This window comes from Pholcus phalangioides, unplaced genomic scaffold, assembly GCF_987345545.1.
Source record: "Pholcus phalangioides strain wild (caught in Gottingen) unplaced genomic scaffold, Ppha-v1.0 ptg000029l_1, whole genome shotgun sequence".
In the NCBI taxonomy this organism is placed as follows: domain Eukaryota; kingdom Metazoa; phylum Arthropoda; class Arachnida; order Araneae; family Pholcidae; genus Pholcus; species Pholcus phalangioides.
This window is the reverse complement of record NW_028301619.1, coordinates 4,916,731-4,930,503: the sequence shown is the minus strand read 5'-3', so window position 1 is coordinate 4,930,503 and position 13,773 is coordinate 4,916,731. Positions and strand designations below refer to the sequence as shown.

The 13,773-nt window shown below is 38.2% G+C and overlaps 1 protein-coding gene across 1 annotated transcript in view; it reads right to left on the bottom strand.

Moving 5' to 3' along the window:
• The window catches only part of LOC149067605 (uncharacterized), a 185,133-nt gene extending 175,706 nt beyond the window's left edge, over positions 1 to 9,427 (bottom strand). Inside the window, exon 1 of the mRNA XM_089252482.1 lies at positions 9,079 to 9,427. Coding sequence (XP_089108608.1) covers positions 9,079 to 9,133 — 55 coding nt within the window. The 5' untranslated portion in view covers positions 9,134 to 9,427. The remainder of the gene's footprint in view (positions 1 to 9,078) is intronic.
• Between the last annotated feature and the right edge of the window lie 4,346 nt (positions 9,428 to 13,773).

Sequence of the window (13,773 nt, the reverse complement as noted above, 5' to 3'; positions counted from 1 at the left end):
ATGATCGTCCAGCCTCACGTTAGTGAATTTACAACGTTCAAAAAATTGTTTTGACTTGTTATTGTAATACATTTTCTGCGCCATTTATGATATTTATATCTGTAGGTGCATCATATTTTTAACAAGGTTAAAACGCCAGTTATGCACTCATAGAGGAGATTGTCTATAGACAAATGGTTGCGAGAAAAATCGTACTGCATGGGGTCAACATGACAAAATGACAATTCATTGACTTTTCTCATGCAATTCAAGTTACCGAATAGCTGTCACCCACGGAAAATTCATTTAGATCATGTCACTGAAGACATTAATGGAATCCATGAATCCCCGAACATGCGGGAATGTGCGTGTACGTGTAGTGAAACCTGACGTGAAGTTTTTTTTGTTTCTCTGTGATGCTTGTTATGTGTAGTGCGGCCATCTGCCACCAGTTTTTCTAACTATGAGTGAAGTGTTATGATTGAATGATTTATCGTTGTAGGACTGATGCTCTCTGTGGCGAGACTTTTTAATGGGAAGATCGGCTCGCATTTGCGCCTTGAAGTTGGGAACCACAGAAAACCAACTTCAGCCGACCACCACTGTGGGGTTCGAACCCGGATCCTCGCATCGCGAGTCCGTCACTATAACCACTCGACCACCACAGCGGCGCATACGGGACACCGTACATACTTACGCTGTATACAATCTTTGGATGTACAGGGCGTTTCAAAACTCAACGTAAAAACTTTTCGGGGAGAGAGGTAGAAAACACAAAAACCAAAACAGAGTCGCACACATATATATAGGAATGTGTCTCAATTATTTTTTTGTGCGTAACTGTGTGGATGGTAAGAACTTTGAGCACTTGTTGTGTAACTTGACGTGTGCACGTACTGTCCTCGTGTAAAGTACTGCTAAATAAAAAGTTTTTCCGTCAATTATTGGCTTGTCATTTCTGTATCTTTGTTTATCCTCCAGCTGATCAGGTTGGGGTTTCCGGACATTCTTATGCGATTGTGTTTTGTTTTTGTGTTTTCTATCTCCTCTAAAAGTTTGTACGTTGAGTTTTGAATCACCCTGTACGTGTGATTTGAAACTAAAAATAACTCTGGAAATGGAAAGTATATGGCAATACAAAATGGTGTCTAAAACGAAATAAATTTGCGATGTATTTTCATATGTACTGGATCTTGTAACGAATGAAAATTTTCAGATATTTATTTCTCTGATATTCCTTGGCGATTCTTCTAATTGATTGCGTCGTTTTTTGTTTTGCGTAAAGCCCGATACCTCAAAAGGGTCATTCCTCTTTTTATTTCAAATCACAAAAAAACTAGCCGAATTCAGTATTTCGTTTTGATGGAAATCCTCGTTTTAAAATATTAATCACAAATCGCGTTACAAGCCCCACATTTCCAAAATCAATGTTTAATACATCACGGACTTTCACAAGCTTTGTAATTTCTTTATTTGAATACTTGGATGGTGACCAAAAAAAAATCTGTTCCTAAATTTTAATTGGAATAACGGAGACTACTAATTTCCGTTGTTCCGAATAATATCGAATTTTTGCTTAATTTTATAATTTGATCCATTTCTTCAAAGAACGAAATCTGACAGCTTTTTTTAATATCTTTAAAACAAATATATCATAACCCACTCACACACACAGAACAAATTTGAACAAAACTGTTTATAGCAGGAAATGAATCATAATTTATGATACATGGTGCGTACTAAAGTCCCTTATACACAGTTTAACTTTGTGACTATACTTTGTGAACACTACTTTGTGACACTTAACTTTGTGACCCAAAACTGTGGAGCTGGAAGCATTCTTTCAATTAGAGAAACTGTTTAAAAAATGATTTATTTTCAAGTGGCAGTATATGTACTCTGGTGCACTAAAATTTTTCACAAAAAGGTTTTTCGCATAAAATTCACCGAAAAACTCGTTTTTGCAATTTTCTGATACTTTAAACTATTCTGCCTCCAGCTGCGTTTAATTTTTTTCTGCACTATATGTATGGTGCTGGCATGTATTGATTACCACAGGTGTTCCATTCAAATTTTCTGGTTCGAGTAAAAACTATGATTTTGTCAGATAAGGAAAATTTTTTCGAACACGACTTGTTCAAATGTCTAGAAACTTGGTATGTTTCTTGAACTTGTAGCATTACGTGTTACATCCAGAAGATTTTGCTCTTAAATGATTTCAAACAATTTAATGGTGTAAAATTTAAAAAAAAAAAATGTTTTTTTTCAAAGCAAAAAATCATAGCTGTCCTGGACTTTAGACAGCTTTTGAATACAACAAAGTTTTCTTCAGCAATGAATTCAAGTTCAGATTTGGCTGGATTTCCAAAAGGGGAATGTTTAAACAGAGAGCCTATTCATGTGCTATATAAACCTGTGAATTTTTTTATACTACGATTCTATATTTCAAGCACTTTCATACGATTGATGGTCAAAATATCCGGGGAAAAACATCGTACGTTCCAAAAGGAAACACTTCTCTTTCTACCTTAAGAAAAACGCATTACTATTTGCAACGAAATTAAGAGTAAAAACGACATTTCCGACAAGACTGGTCAATATTCTGAAAGGGTTCACCATCAAAAAGGAAAAAAAAAATTGGTGAAAGTGTTGGAAGGGATGCCAGGGAAAGAAAAATGAAACAAAAAAAACTGCCTTTTTTTGCTACCGAAGGGATTACGAAGTGCATTAACGCAGATCTTTTGGAGGTAAATCTCTTTAAGTGGTTTGAGTGTTTGCAGGGTCTGAATATAACCTAACGAAGTGTTTCTTTGATCTCTGATGTGGAAACATTGAAAACGAGAACCTTAAGACTATAACTTGCGACATATATTTGTTTGCTTCGATTTTTCCTTCATACATACTTCTACCAATTAATGCTGATTTCATATTTTTTAGAATGTTTAAATCTTCTCCCGCTGTACTGATAATATGACACCTGCAACGATTTTTTATCGGCATCATGGTTTATTATCGAGGGCATAAAGATTTAAATGATATTCTCAGATCGAATGGAAAAACTTTTTTCCGAGGATGATATCACTCTTCACTATCCATACAAAGGTTTTTAACAGCTGGCTGATGCGGAGATGTATTTTTGAAAAGAGAGAAAAATTCAACTGCCCCTGCGGGAAATCGAGCCCATCTCCTTTCACTTTCCGGGTGAACGCACTAGACTACAGAGGCAATGAATATCTCAATTTTTCCTTTGAGCTAGTGTGCACTGAACGGGACCGTACATGGACGGTCGGACCTAACTCAGGCCAAAACTCACAATTGCTGACAATGCCACCAGATGGCGACTTATGTGAAGATATATATCTTCGCATCAGCCAGCTGTTAAAAACTTTTGTATAGATAGCGAAGAGTGACATCATCCTCGGATAAGTCGCCATCTGGTGGCATTATCAGCAATTGTGAGCTTTGGCCTGAGTTAGGTCCGACCATCCATGTACGGTCCCGTTCAGTGCATACAAGCTCAAAGGAAAGATTGAGATATTCATTGCCTCTGTAGTCTAGTGCGTTCACCCGGAAAGTGAAAGGAGATGGGTTCGATTCCCCGCAGTAGCAGTTGAATTTTCTCTCTTTCCAAAAATATATCTTCGCACATCAGCCAGCTGTTAAAAACTTCTGTATTGAAATTATTTATCTTTCTAGACTATATCAAACTCTGGCCTATTGCCATGGGACTATTTACTACTGTTTTTCCTCTGAAGAAACGAGTTGTGTTGATAAATTCAAACTTCTTCTCTTTGATGGCAATCACCTTCGCTACGTATGGGAGTGGGTACTAACTATTGCCCCGGGGTTTATATCATCTTGTTTTGTTCTGGAAAATATATATATTTTTTCTTTTCAAACTGGATTCAAACCTACAAAAAACTTGATTAACATTGTTTTATGCCTTGACCAGTTTCTCTAGTGACTGAGTTATTTTGGTTCCCTGTCAGGTGTCTAATTAGAAGATTGAAATTCAAAATATATATCGTCAGTGTATGGCAACGGTGAGTTGTAGCTTGTATACAGGGTGATTATAAATTCATCGGACAAACTTCAAAAGAAGATGTAAGACTTCTAAACAAGCATTTTTGATCGTAGAATATGCAGTCGAATCGCAATAGCAAAGGCGGTAGACGGTGTATTTTTAAAGTTGCCTGCACTCACACACGCATGCACGCACTCCCCCAAAAACAAATATCATATTTTTCCGACGGATTTGCTGCGATATGTGCTATGATATGTGTCATTCATTCCAGGGTTCATCTGCACCTGCGGATTAGATTGGAGTTTTCTATTTATTGTTGCAAGGACCATCAAAGTTATGCTGCGCCAAACGATGACCAAGCGGTATAACGACTAGTGGTACAATTTGCATTTCCCAGGTTGCACCATGAGAAGGCCTACCACATTACAATACCATGCAATCTTGAATGGTTGACTACATTTATTGCAGCAAATCCGACAGAAAAATATGATATTTGCGTTTGGTGAAGTGCTGTAGTACATTCTGTAAAAACACCCTCTGCCGCCTTTGCTACTGCGATTCGATCACACATTCTAATACCGAAATTGCATGTTTAAGAGTCTCATACCACCTCTTGAAGTTTGTCCCATGAATTTAGAATCACTTTATATAAACCACTCATAATAGTGAATCTATAAAGCAAGCATTTTAAACCCATTGCTCACAATGCTCACTGAAGCATTTATCAGTGCTCAATGTTTCTGCCTGATTTCAACAAATTCAAGATCGGAAGACCAAGTCCCACGCTCTTTTTTCGCGTCTTATAGACATATAGTAGAACTTGGATAATTAGAACTTTTACGAACTCCCCTTGAATTTTTCCACCTAATTTAATGTTAACATTTCTTTTTTAATTCGAACTTTTTTCGATTTTTTTTGAATAATTCGAAGTTGGAGGGGGGGGGGAAATCATAATTTTGTATCATGGTCATTTTGACTCATGGAAACTTTGATCAATGATATACTGGGAGAAAAAAGTAGAAAAACATCATAAATTTGTCAAACACGTGTAAACAACTAGCTAGAAAGGTACTGAAAATAAGATGTCCCAGATGCATTTCTTTGGCAAAGATGAACAACGCGTGATGACCCCCCACCCGTGCCAGTTAAGGGTTAATATGTTTTCGTTCGAAGAGCATTGGTGTCTGGGAGATATGATTGAAGTATTCAAGATTTTCAATGGGATGGATATGATGGACAATGAGATACTAAGAACCGTCAATTTGGTGCTTTGTGATAAACACGACACTAGTATCAGCTGATTAGGAGATAAATGAGGATGTTTTGTTTGTTTTTTTTACAAGAAGGTTGTAAATAAATGGAACAGCTAACCATTCTGTAGTTGTAAATTCGACCACGATGGACATGTTTTGAAAGAACCACGATATTCATGGGGACAAAAATTGAGAAACAATACACACATAGATGAAAACAATTATTTTTTCTGGGCAGTGTATATATATTATCCCTTTCTTCAAAGTTTTTAATTTCTTTGTTAATTTATCATTTATTATTTATTCATATTTGGTTGGTGTATTATGGGCATCCCTACAAATATGGTGAAACCCCTTTCAGCGGTCACCCCGCAAGCACGGTAACCTTTCTTTTATGGGCAAATAAAAACCAATTCGTATTTTAAAGGATTCCGAAACAACACCCTTTTTCTGTCATTACATTTTTACAGACGAATTTTTTAACCCGCCCGGTTTTCGCAAAAGATGGATTTTATTATACTTATGTTACGAACATTGTTTTTTCAGTATTTTTCTCACCCACTATGGAAACTACTCTCTATACGATTTTATATTCAATGCCTACGTTCACTCCATGAAGTAATCCGATAGACATAATTAGAAATGATATTATGTGCGTATAAAATAAAAATGAATATCATAGAGTTTTCTATCACCTATATAAATATTATATCATTAGAAAGCAGCGTTTTCTCCCAAAAATACAATCAATTTAAGTACTCTGAACTGACTAAACATCTGCGTCGCAGACCTAGTCCTTGTATTGTTACTTTCCAGTACATCGCCATTTTTATGGCCTTATGAAGCTGTTAAACAGCTATAAACTTTATTGATGTATTTCCTAACACAGCTTGCACGATATATCATATCCAATATATCCTCCTTCCAGATATAGCCTATATATTGGATGAAGATAGTCTTTCGAGAAGAAGAAAAACGTGGACATCGATATATTATCGGAAGAACGCATAGATAGATCTTTAAAAATGTTTGGTGAAAGGTGTCACAAAATCGCTGTATGTGTCGAGTTATTTTCAGCGGGGCATTCGAGAAATGAATCAGCTAGAAAGCAATATTTCATTCATATGAGATGATGCTTTTATTACACGCATTGATCTAGAAAATTCAACGGATAGAATTCAACAAAATAAATGAAATATTTTAATTTTTTATGATAACAAATTCACTCACGTCAATTGTTTTTATTGCTATCAAAACATGGTTTTTCTGGGGTTTTTTTTCAAAATGTCCCAATATGTTACATCATAATCACCCAAATCAATGAAAAGTTAATTCCATAGGACTCGAGTTAGTTTTAAATGAGTAAGTACTGAAAAAATAAATACTACGTTGCAACGAGAAAAAATCAAAATATTTAAGATGTTAACATGATTCGTATGATAATTAATCAGAATCTAGATAAATAATAAATAATTAAAATGAAAAATATATATGATCTGTACTTTTGAAACTAAAACTCACTTTAAAGACTCTTTTATCCATAGAAGTTTATGTTCAATCATGAAAGAAACGACATTCATGACGAGACAAGACAAAGTAATGAAGCAACTATATAATCGGTGTTTTTAAAAAATATATTTTCTACTCATTAAAAACAGCACGTAACACTTTAATTTAAATCCAAACAAACAAACAAAAAGGAATATTTACATTCATAACAATGACATCAAGTACTAAAGACCACTCACCCCCTTGTTGCCCATATCGTGACACACAAAACTGAAGTAAATGAAATAATATCCACATGATTTCAATTGTTTGATGTGACAAACACGATGATAACAACTACACTGAACACACTAGATTATAATAAATGAATAAAATTGTCGAAAAATAAATAATAATCTTCTTGTTGCGCAGGGGAAGAATATAACAAAACCTCTGATGATTTCTTTCCGTGTGTGTTATGTTACTGCCAAAGCCCGAAGTGCGTCCACTTCACGATTTGGCCAAACGTTTTAGCTAAAGTCCGAATTGCTAAAATGACTCTGACTTTGGCCGGTCATTTCGTGAAGTGGCCAAAGAACCTTAACCAAACCGTGATGTAATACGGCCCGAAAGGAACCAAATCCATATTTTTTATCGCAAAAAAAAAATGTCTTGCATGTCTATATATAGCAGCTGTTATTGGATTAACTCCATGTGAGACGAGACGAAAAAAAGTGAAATTTGAGAAAAAAAACATTTAAAAATAATTGTATAAACATATAGTTTTTTGGGTCAAATTTTGGAGAAAAAATTATTTCCGCATCGTGACTGCGGTTCATGGGTTGCCATAGCTAACGCGCGTGTGGACATAATTATAGCGAAAAAATACAACAACTTGACGGTGATCCCGAATCATGTCTTCTTTTATCGGACTTTGTCCAGGAATCACCGGTCACTTCGTGAACTGGCCGGCCAATGTCCGAATTTCGGACATTGGTCCGGTCAATATTTAAAGAAATTGGCCAATTCGCGAAGTGGCCTGCCCTAACGAGAATTGGGCAATTTCGGGCTTTCGCAGTAACATATATACAGGGTGCATAGGTAGCAGGGCGTATGACATTTTACTGGTGAACAGTTGATCTTAGAGACATACTTCTAACAAGAAAAGTATCCAAATAACGTGTAATACCCAGATACGTCATTGATGTTGTAAGGGGTTGTATAGTTATTAAAAAAATTAACTTTTAATACCGTCCTCGTGTGCACAAAGACCAAATTAGAAAGTTGTTGTCCTGTCTGTCCTGAGACTAACGAAAAATTTCCACGTTTCCAACTGCAATATTCACTGAGATATTTGACTTCGAAAAAAGGAGGGAAATAGGAAAAAACATTACTAGATGCGGGAAAACCATTTTATCAGCATTTAATGCTGTTTTTTTTTTCTATCTGTCCTTCGTTTTTCGAATCGGAATATCGCACTTAGAAACGCGGAAGTTTTTAAGTTTACATCAGGAAAGACAAAGTAACAAGCTTATAATTGGGTTTTTGAGCACAGGGTGTCCGTGTAAAAAGTTCGCATTTGTACTTTAATAACTATACAACCCCTTGCAACATGAATGACGTATCTGAGTACTACACGTTATTTAGATGGTTTTTCTACTTGGAAGTATGTCTCTAGGATCAATGGTTCGCCAGTAGAATGTCATACGCCCTGTTACCAACGCACCCTGTATATTTCAGCGTGTTTTTGTTGAATAGAGAAAGCAAGAGTTATCATATATGATGATGGAGAGATGAAAACAAACCCCCGAACGCTGAGCATGAGAGCCGAACTCTGACTGAAATTTCGAATTCAGACGGCAGCGGAAATTCACGCTCCAAAGACACTTATCCCAAAGTAAATATAAATTATTTTATTCAAGTTTACGTTCGATCAAGAAAGAAACGACGTTCTCGACGAGACACGACAAAGGAATGAAGCAACAATAATCGGTATTATCAACCGTCTAAGCGGCAACGACGAAATATCTCGCCTCGATAAAAGCCTCTTATTTTAGCATCGACAAGCGCAGATATTTTGTAAACTCTTAACTGAAAACTTTTCCCTGTATAGTCATTGGTCTGCACCTGATGAAAATCAGAAGAAAGACTACTTCATTAAAAAAGGCATGGCATTTTGAAGGGGACTTAAGGGAATTCTAATTTGCCGCTTAAATGTTAAAAATATTTTTTTTCTACTCATTAAAAATAGCACGTGTTTAAATTAATCCAAATAAAAAAAAAGAAACATTCCATACATATAAACAATGACATTAAATACTAAAGACCACTCACCCCTTGTTGCCCACATCGTGGCACAAAACAGAAGTAAATGAGATAATATCCACATGATTTCAATTGTTTGACGTGACAATCACGATGCACTGTCTTTTAATATAAAAACTACACCGAACACACTAGATTGTAATCAATTAATAAAAATGTCTGGAAAGAAATCATAAGCTTTTCCTCACGGGAGTAATATAAAAAAAAAAAAAAACTCTGATGAGAGACGAGTGTGCGTATGTATATATATTTCAGTGTGTTTTTGTCGAATAGAGAAAGCAAGAGTTATTATATATGATGGTGATGAAGAGATGAGAACAAACTCCCAACCGCTCAGGATGAGAGCCGGTCTCTGACTGAAATTTCGAATTCAGGCGGCAGCGGAAGCATGCGCAGTTCTTCTAAAAGAACTCGCACCACGACCGACCATCTACGCTTCTTCTTGCTAAAAAAGAACTTGTTTCCAAAAAGGAAAAAACACCCCAACTGGACGGATGGACGACAACAGATACAACTGATGTCTTCTCCTCCCACGTAACAACATTTCATTGAAGGCAAGGAAAAAATTTTCTTTATAATTTATCATGAGTGTCTTTGAACTTTCTTTACGGCCGTAAAAAATTCCTGTTTTTTTTTTTTTTTTTTTGTACATTTGATTCCAGTGATCAATTTGTGTTCAATCATCGGTAAAGTCTAGCGCGTGCACATTATCATTATTTTTTTATTGTTGAGATAGATATGTATCTTTTTGATCTGATTTTTCAGACACGATATGTGCTCCGTGATTTTCCGCTTCGTGAATAGTGACTTTTTCTTCAAATTTTCTCAATGACTTCTTTTTTTATTTCATCTGAGATAGGTTTCGGAACTGATTCGTTCCACAAGTATGTTGGATAGTTTCGATGAAAATTCCGTCCTCTCAAAATTGGGGGTTCGTACTTGGCTTCCCGTGGAAGAAATTTCCTTCGTTTTTATACAAGGAACATCTAAAAAATTTTTCTATTCACTTTTTAAGCGCTCTTTTTTTTCTTTCAAATATTATATATTTGTATGTAATTTAGCATGAGCATATTTAGGATTTATATATTGTTGGTTATTTTTTTTTCTCGGATTTTAATTTCAATAACATGAAACTTTTTCAAAAATCACCAAAATTTACCCATGTTTTTTGCTATAAAATTTTTCAAATAATTTTAATAAAAATCCTCGTGTACGTTTCAAAATATTTCAATGGGTGGTCTTCGAAGAAACATATGTTTCTTATCTAACAAAAAAATTATGCCACAGGGTGGGTAAAAACTCCGTAAAAACTTTAAAAATTCATAAAAAAACCGGAAATCACGGGAATTTCACACGGGCTATAAAAACAGCCGATAGGTGGCGCTGACATACACAAGTCAAAGAAAAGATACGGAAATAACGAACAGAATGCCTCCAAATCGTTTATTACAGCAGTATGTGTTCTACATGACCACCACCGCGCGCGCGCGCAGGGGGTAACACATTGCATGCGAGTCACAAATTCAGCAACGGTAGAGTGCAGCAGGTCCACATACACGGTTTACAACGGTGTGGATTAGGAGCGCAAGTTCTTATAACCGTCTCATTTGTATATTTCCACCGAAGACGCTCGTATCAGCGCTACCTATCGGCTGTTTTATGAGTTTTTTCCTGTCTTAAAAAATTACCAAATTACCGTGAACCAGCGATGCTAATCCTGGAAACCGCTTTTTATTTTGGTTATTTTTCCAGTTTTTATTCATTTTTAAAGTTTCTACGGACTTTTTACCCACCCTGTATACGTGTCCGGAAAATTCACCGCCAGCAATTCACCGACAACAATTCACCGACATTAATTCACCGCCGGAAAATTCACCGACCAACAATTCACCACTAGGAAAATTCACCGACAACAGTTCAATGCGAGGGAGTGAGCGATTGAGTTACTGAGTGACCCAGTGAGTGACTGAGTGACCGAGTCAGTGATTGAGTGACCGAGTGAGTAAGTGATTGAGTGACGGAGTGATTGATCCAGTGACCGAGTGAGTGAGTGACCCAGTGAGTGACTGAGTGACCGAGCAAGTAAGTGACTGAGTGACCGAGCAAGTAAGTGATTGAGTGACCGAGTGACCCAGTGAGTGACTGAGTGGCCGAGTGACCCAGTGAGTGACTGAGTGGCCGAGTGAGTGAGTGACCCAGTGAGTGACTGAGTAACCGAGTAAGTAAGTGATTGAGTGACCGAGTGAGTAAGTGATTGAGTGGGTGACTGAGTGACCCAGTGAGTGACTGAGTGACCGAGTAAGTAAGTGATTGAGTGACCGAGTGAGTGAGTGACCCAGTGACTGAGTGACCGAGTAAGTAAGTTATTGAGTGATCGAGTGAGTGAGTGACTGAGTGACCGAGTAAGTAAGTGATTGAGTGACCGAGTGAGTGAGTGACCCAGTGAGAGACTGAGTGACCGAGTAAGTAAGTGATTGAGTGACCGAGTGAGTAAGTGATTGAGCGGGTGAGTGAGTGATCCAGTAGTGACTGAGTGACCGAGTGAGTAAGTGATTGATCGAGTCAGTGATTGAGCGGGTGAGTGAGTGACCCAGTAGTGACTGAGTGACCGAGTGAGTAAGTGATTGAGCGAGCGAGTAAATTGGTTAGTAAGTGAGGGAGTGAGTGAATTGGTCAGTAAGTGAGTGAGGGAGTGAGTGAATTGGTAAGTGAGGGAGTGAGTGAATTGGTCAGTAAGTGAGTGAGGGAGTGAGTGAATTGGTAAGTGAGGGAGTGAGTGAATTGGTCAGTATGTGAGTGAGGGAGTGAGTGAATTGGTCAGTATGTGAGTGAGGGAGTGAGTGAATTGGTAAGTGAGGGAGTGAGTGAATTTGTCAGTATGTGAGTGAGGGAGTGAGTGAATTGGTAAGTGAGGGAGTGAGTGAATTGGTAAGTGAGGGAGTGAGTGAATTGGTCAGTATGTGAGTGAGGGAGTGAGTGAATTGGTCAGTAAGTGAGTGAGGGAGTGAGTGAATTGGTAAGTGAGGGAGTGAGTGAATTGGTCAGTATGTGAGTGAGGGAGTGAGTGAATTGGTCAGTAAGTGAGTGAGAGAGTGAGTGAATTGGTCAGTATGTGAGTGAGGGAGTGAGTGAATTGGTCAGTAAGTGAGTGAGGGAGTGAGTGAATTGGTAAGTGAGGGAGTGAGTGAATTGGTCAGTATGTGAGTGAGGGAGTGAGTGAATTGGTAAGTGAGGGAGTGAGTGAATTGGTCAGTATGTGAGTGAGGGAGTGAGTGAATTGGTCAGTATGTGAGTGAGGGAGTGAGTGAATTGGTAAGTGAGGGAGTGAGTGAATTGGTCAGTATGTGAGTGAGGGAGTGAGTGAATTGGTCAGTATGTGAGTGAGGGAGTGAGTGAATTGGTAAGTGAGGGAGTGAGTGAATTGGTCAGTAAGTGAGTGAGGGAGTGAGTGAATTGGTAAGTGAGGGAGTGAGTGAATTGGTCAGTAAGTGAGTGAGGGAGTGAGTGAATTGGTAAGTGAGGGAGTGAGTGAATTGGTCAGTATGTGAGTGAGGGAGTGAGTGAATTGGTCAGTATGTGAGTGAGGGAGTGAGTGAATTGGTAAGTGAGGGAGTGAGTGAATTGGTCAGTAAGTGAGTGAGGGAGTGAGTGAATTGGTAAGTGAGGGAGTGAGTGAATTGGTCAGTATGTGAGTGAGGGAGTGAGTGAATTGGTAAGTGAGGGAGTGAGTGAATTGGTAAGTGAGGGAGTGAGTGAATTGGTAAGTGAGGGAGTGAGTGAATTGGTAAGTGAGGGAGTGAGTGAATTGGTCAGTATGTGAGTGAGGGAGTGAGTGAATTGGTAAGTGAGGGAGTGAGTGAATTTGTCAGTATGTGAGTGAGGGAGTGAGTGAATTGGTAAGTGAGGGAGTGAGTGAATTGGTAAGTGAGGGAGTGAGTGAATTGGTAAGTGAGGGAGTGAGTGAATTGGTCAGTATGTGAGTGAGGGAGTGAGTGAATTGGTCAGTAAGTGAGTGAGGGAGTGAGTGAATTGGTAAGTGAGGGAGTGAGTGAATTGGTCAGTATGTGAGTGAGGGAGTGAGTGAATTGGTCAGTATGTGAGTGAGGGAGTGAGTGAATTGGTCAGTAAGTGAGTGAGGGAGTGAGTGAATTGGTCAGTATGTGAGTGAGGGAGTGAGTGAATTGGTCAGTAAGTGAGTGAGGGAGTGAGTGAATTGGTAAGTGAGGGAGTGAGTGAATTGGTAAGTGAGGGAGTGAGTGAATTGGTAAGTGAGGGAGTGAGTGAATTGGTAAGTGAGGGAGTGAGTGAATTGGTCAGTATGTGAGTGAGGGAGTGAGTGAATTGGTAAGTGAGGGAGTGAGTGAATTGGTCAGTATGTGAGTGAGGGAGTGAGTGAATTGGTAAGTGAGGGAGTGAGTGAATTGGTCAGTAAGTGAGTGAGGGAGTGAGTGAATTGGTAAGTGAGGGAGTGAGTGAATTGGTCAGTAAGTGAGTGAGGGAGTGAGTGAATTGGTAAGTGAGGGAGTGAGTGAATTGGTAAGTGAGGGAGTGAGTGAATTGGTCAGTATGTGAGTGAGGGAGTGAGTGAATTGGTCAGTAAGTGAGTGAGGGAGTGAGTGAATTGGTAAGTGAGGGAGTGAGTGAATTGGTCAGTATGTGAGTGAGGGAGTGAGTGAATTGGTAAGTGAGGGAGTGAGTGAATTG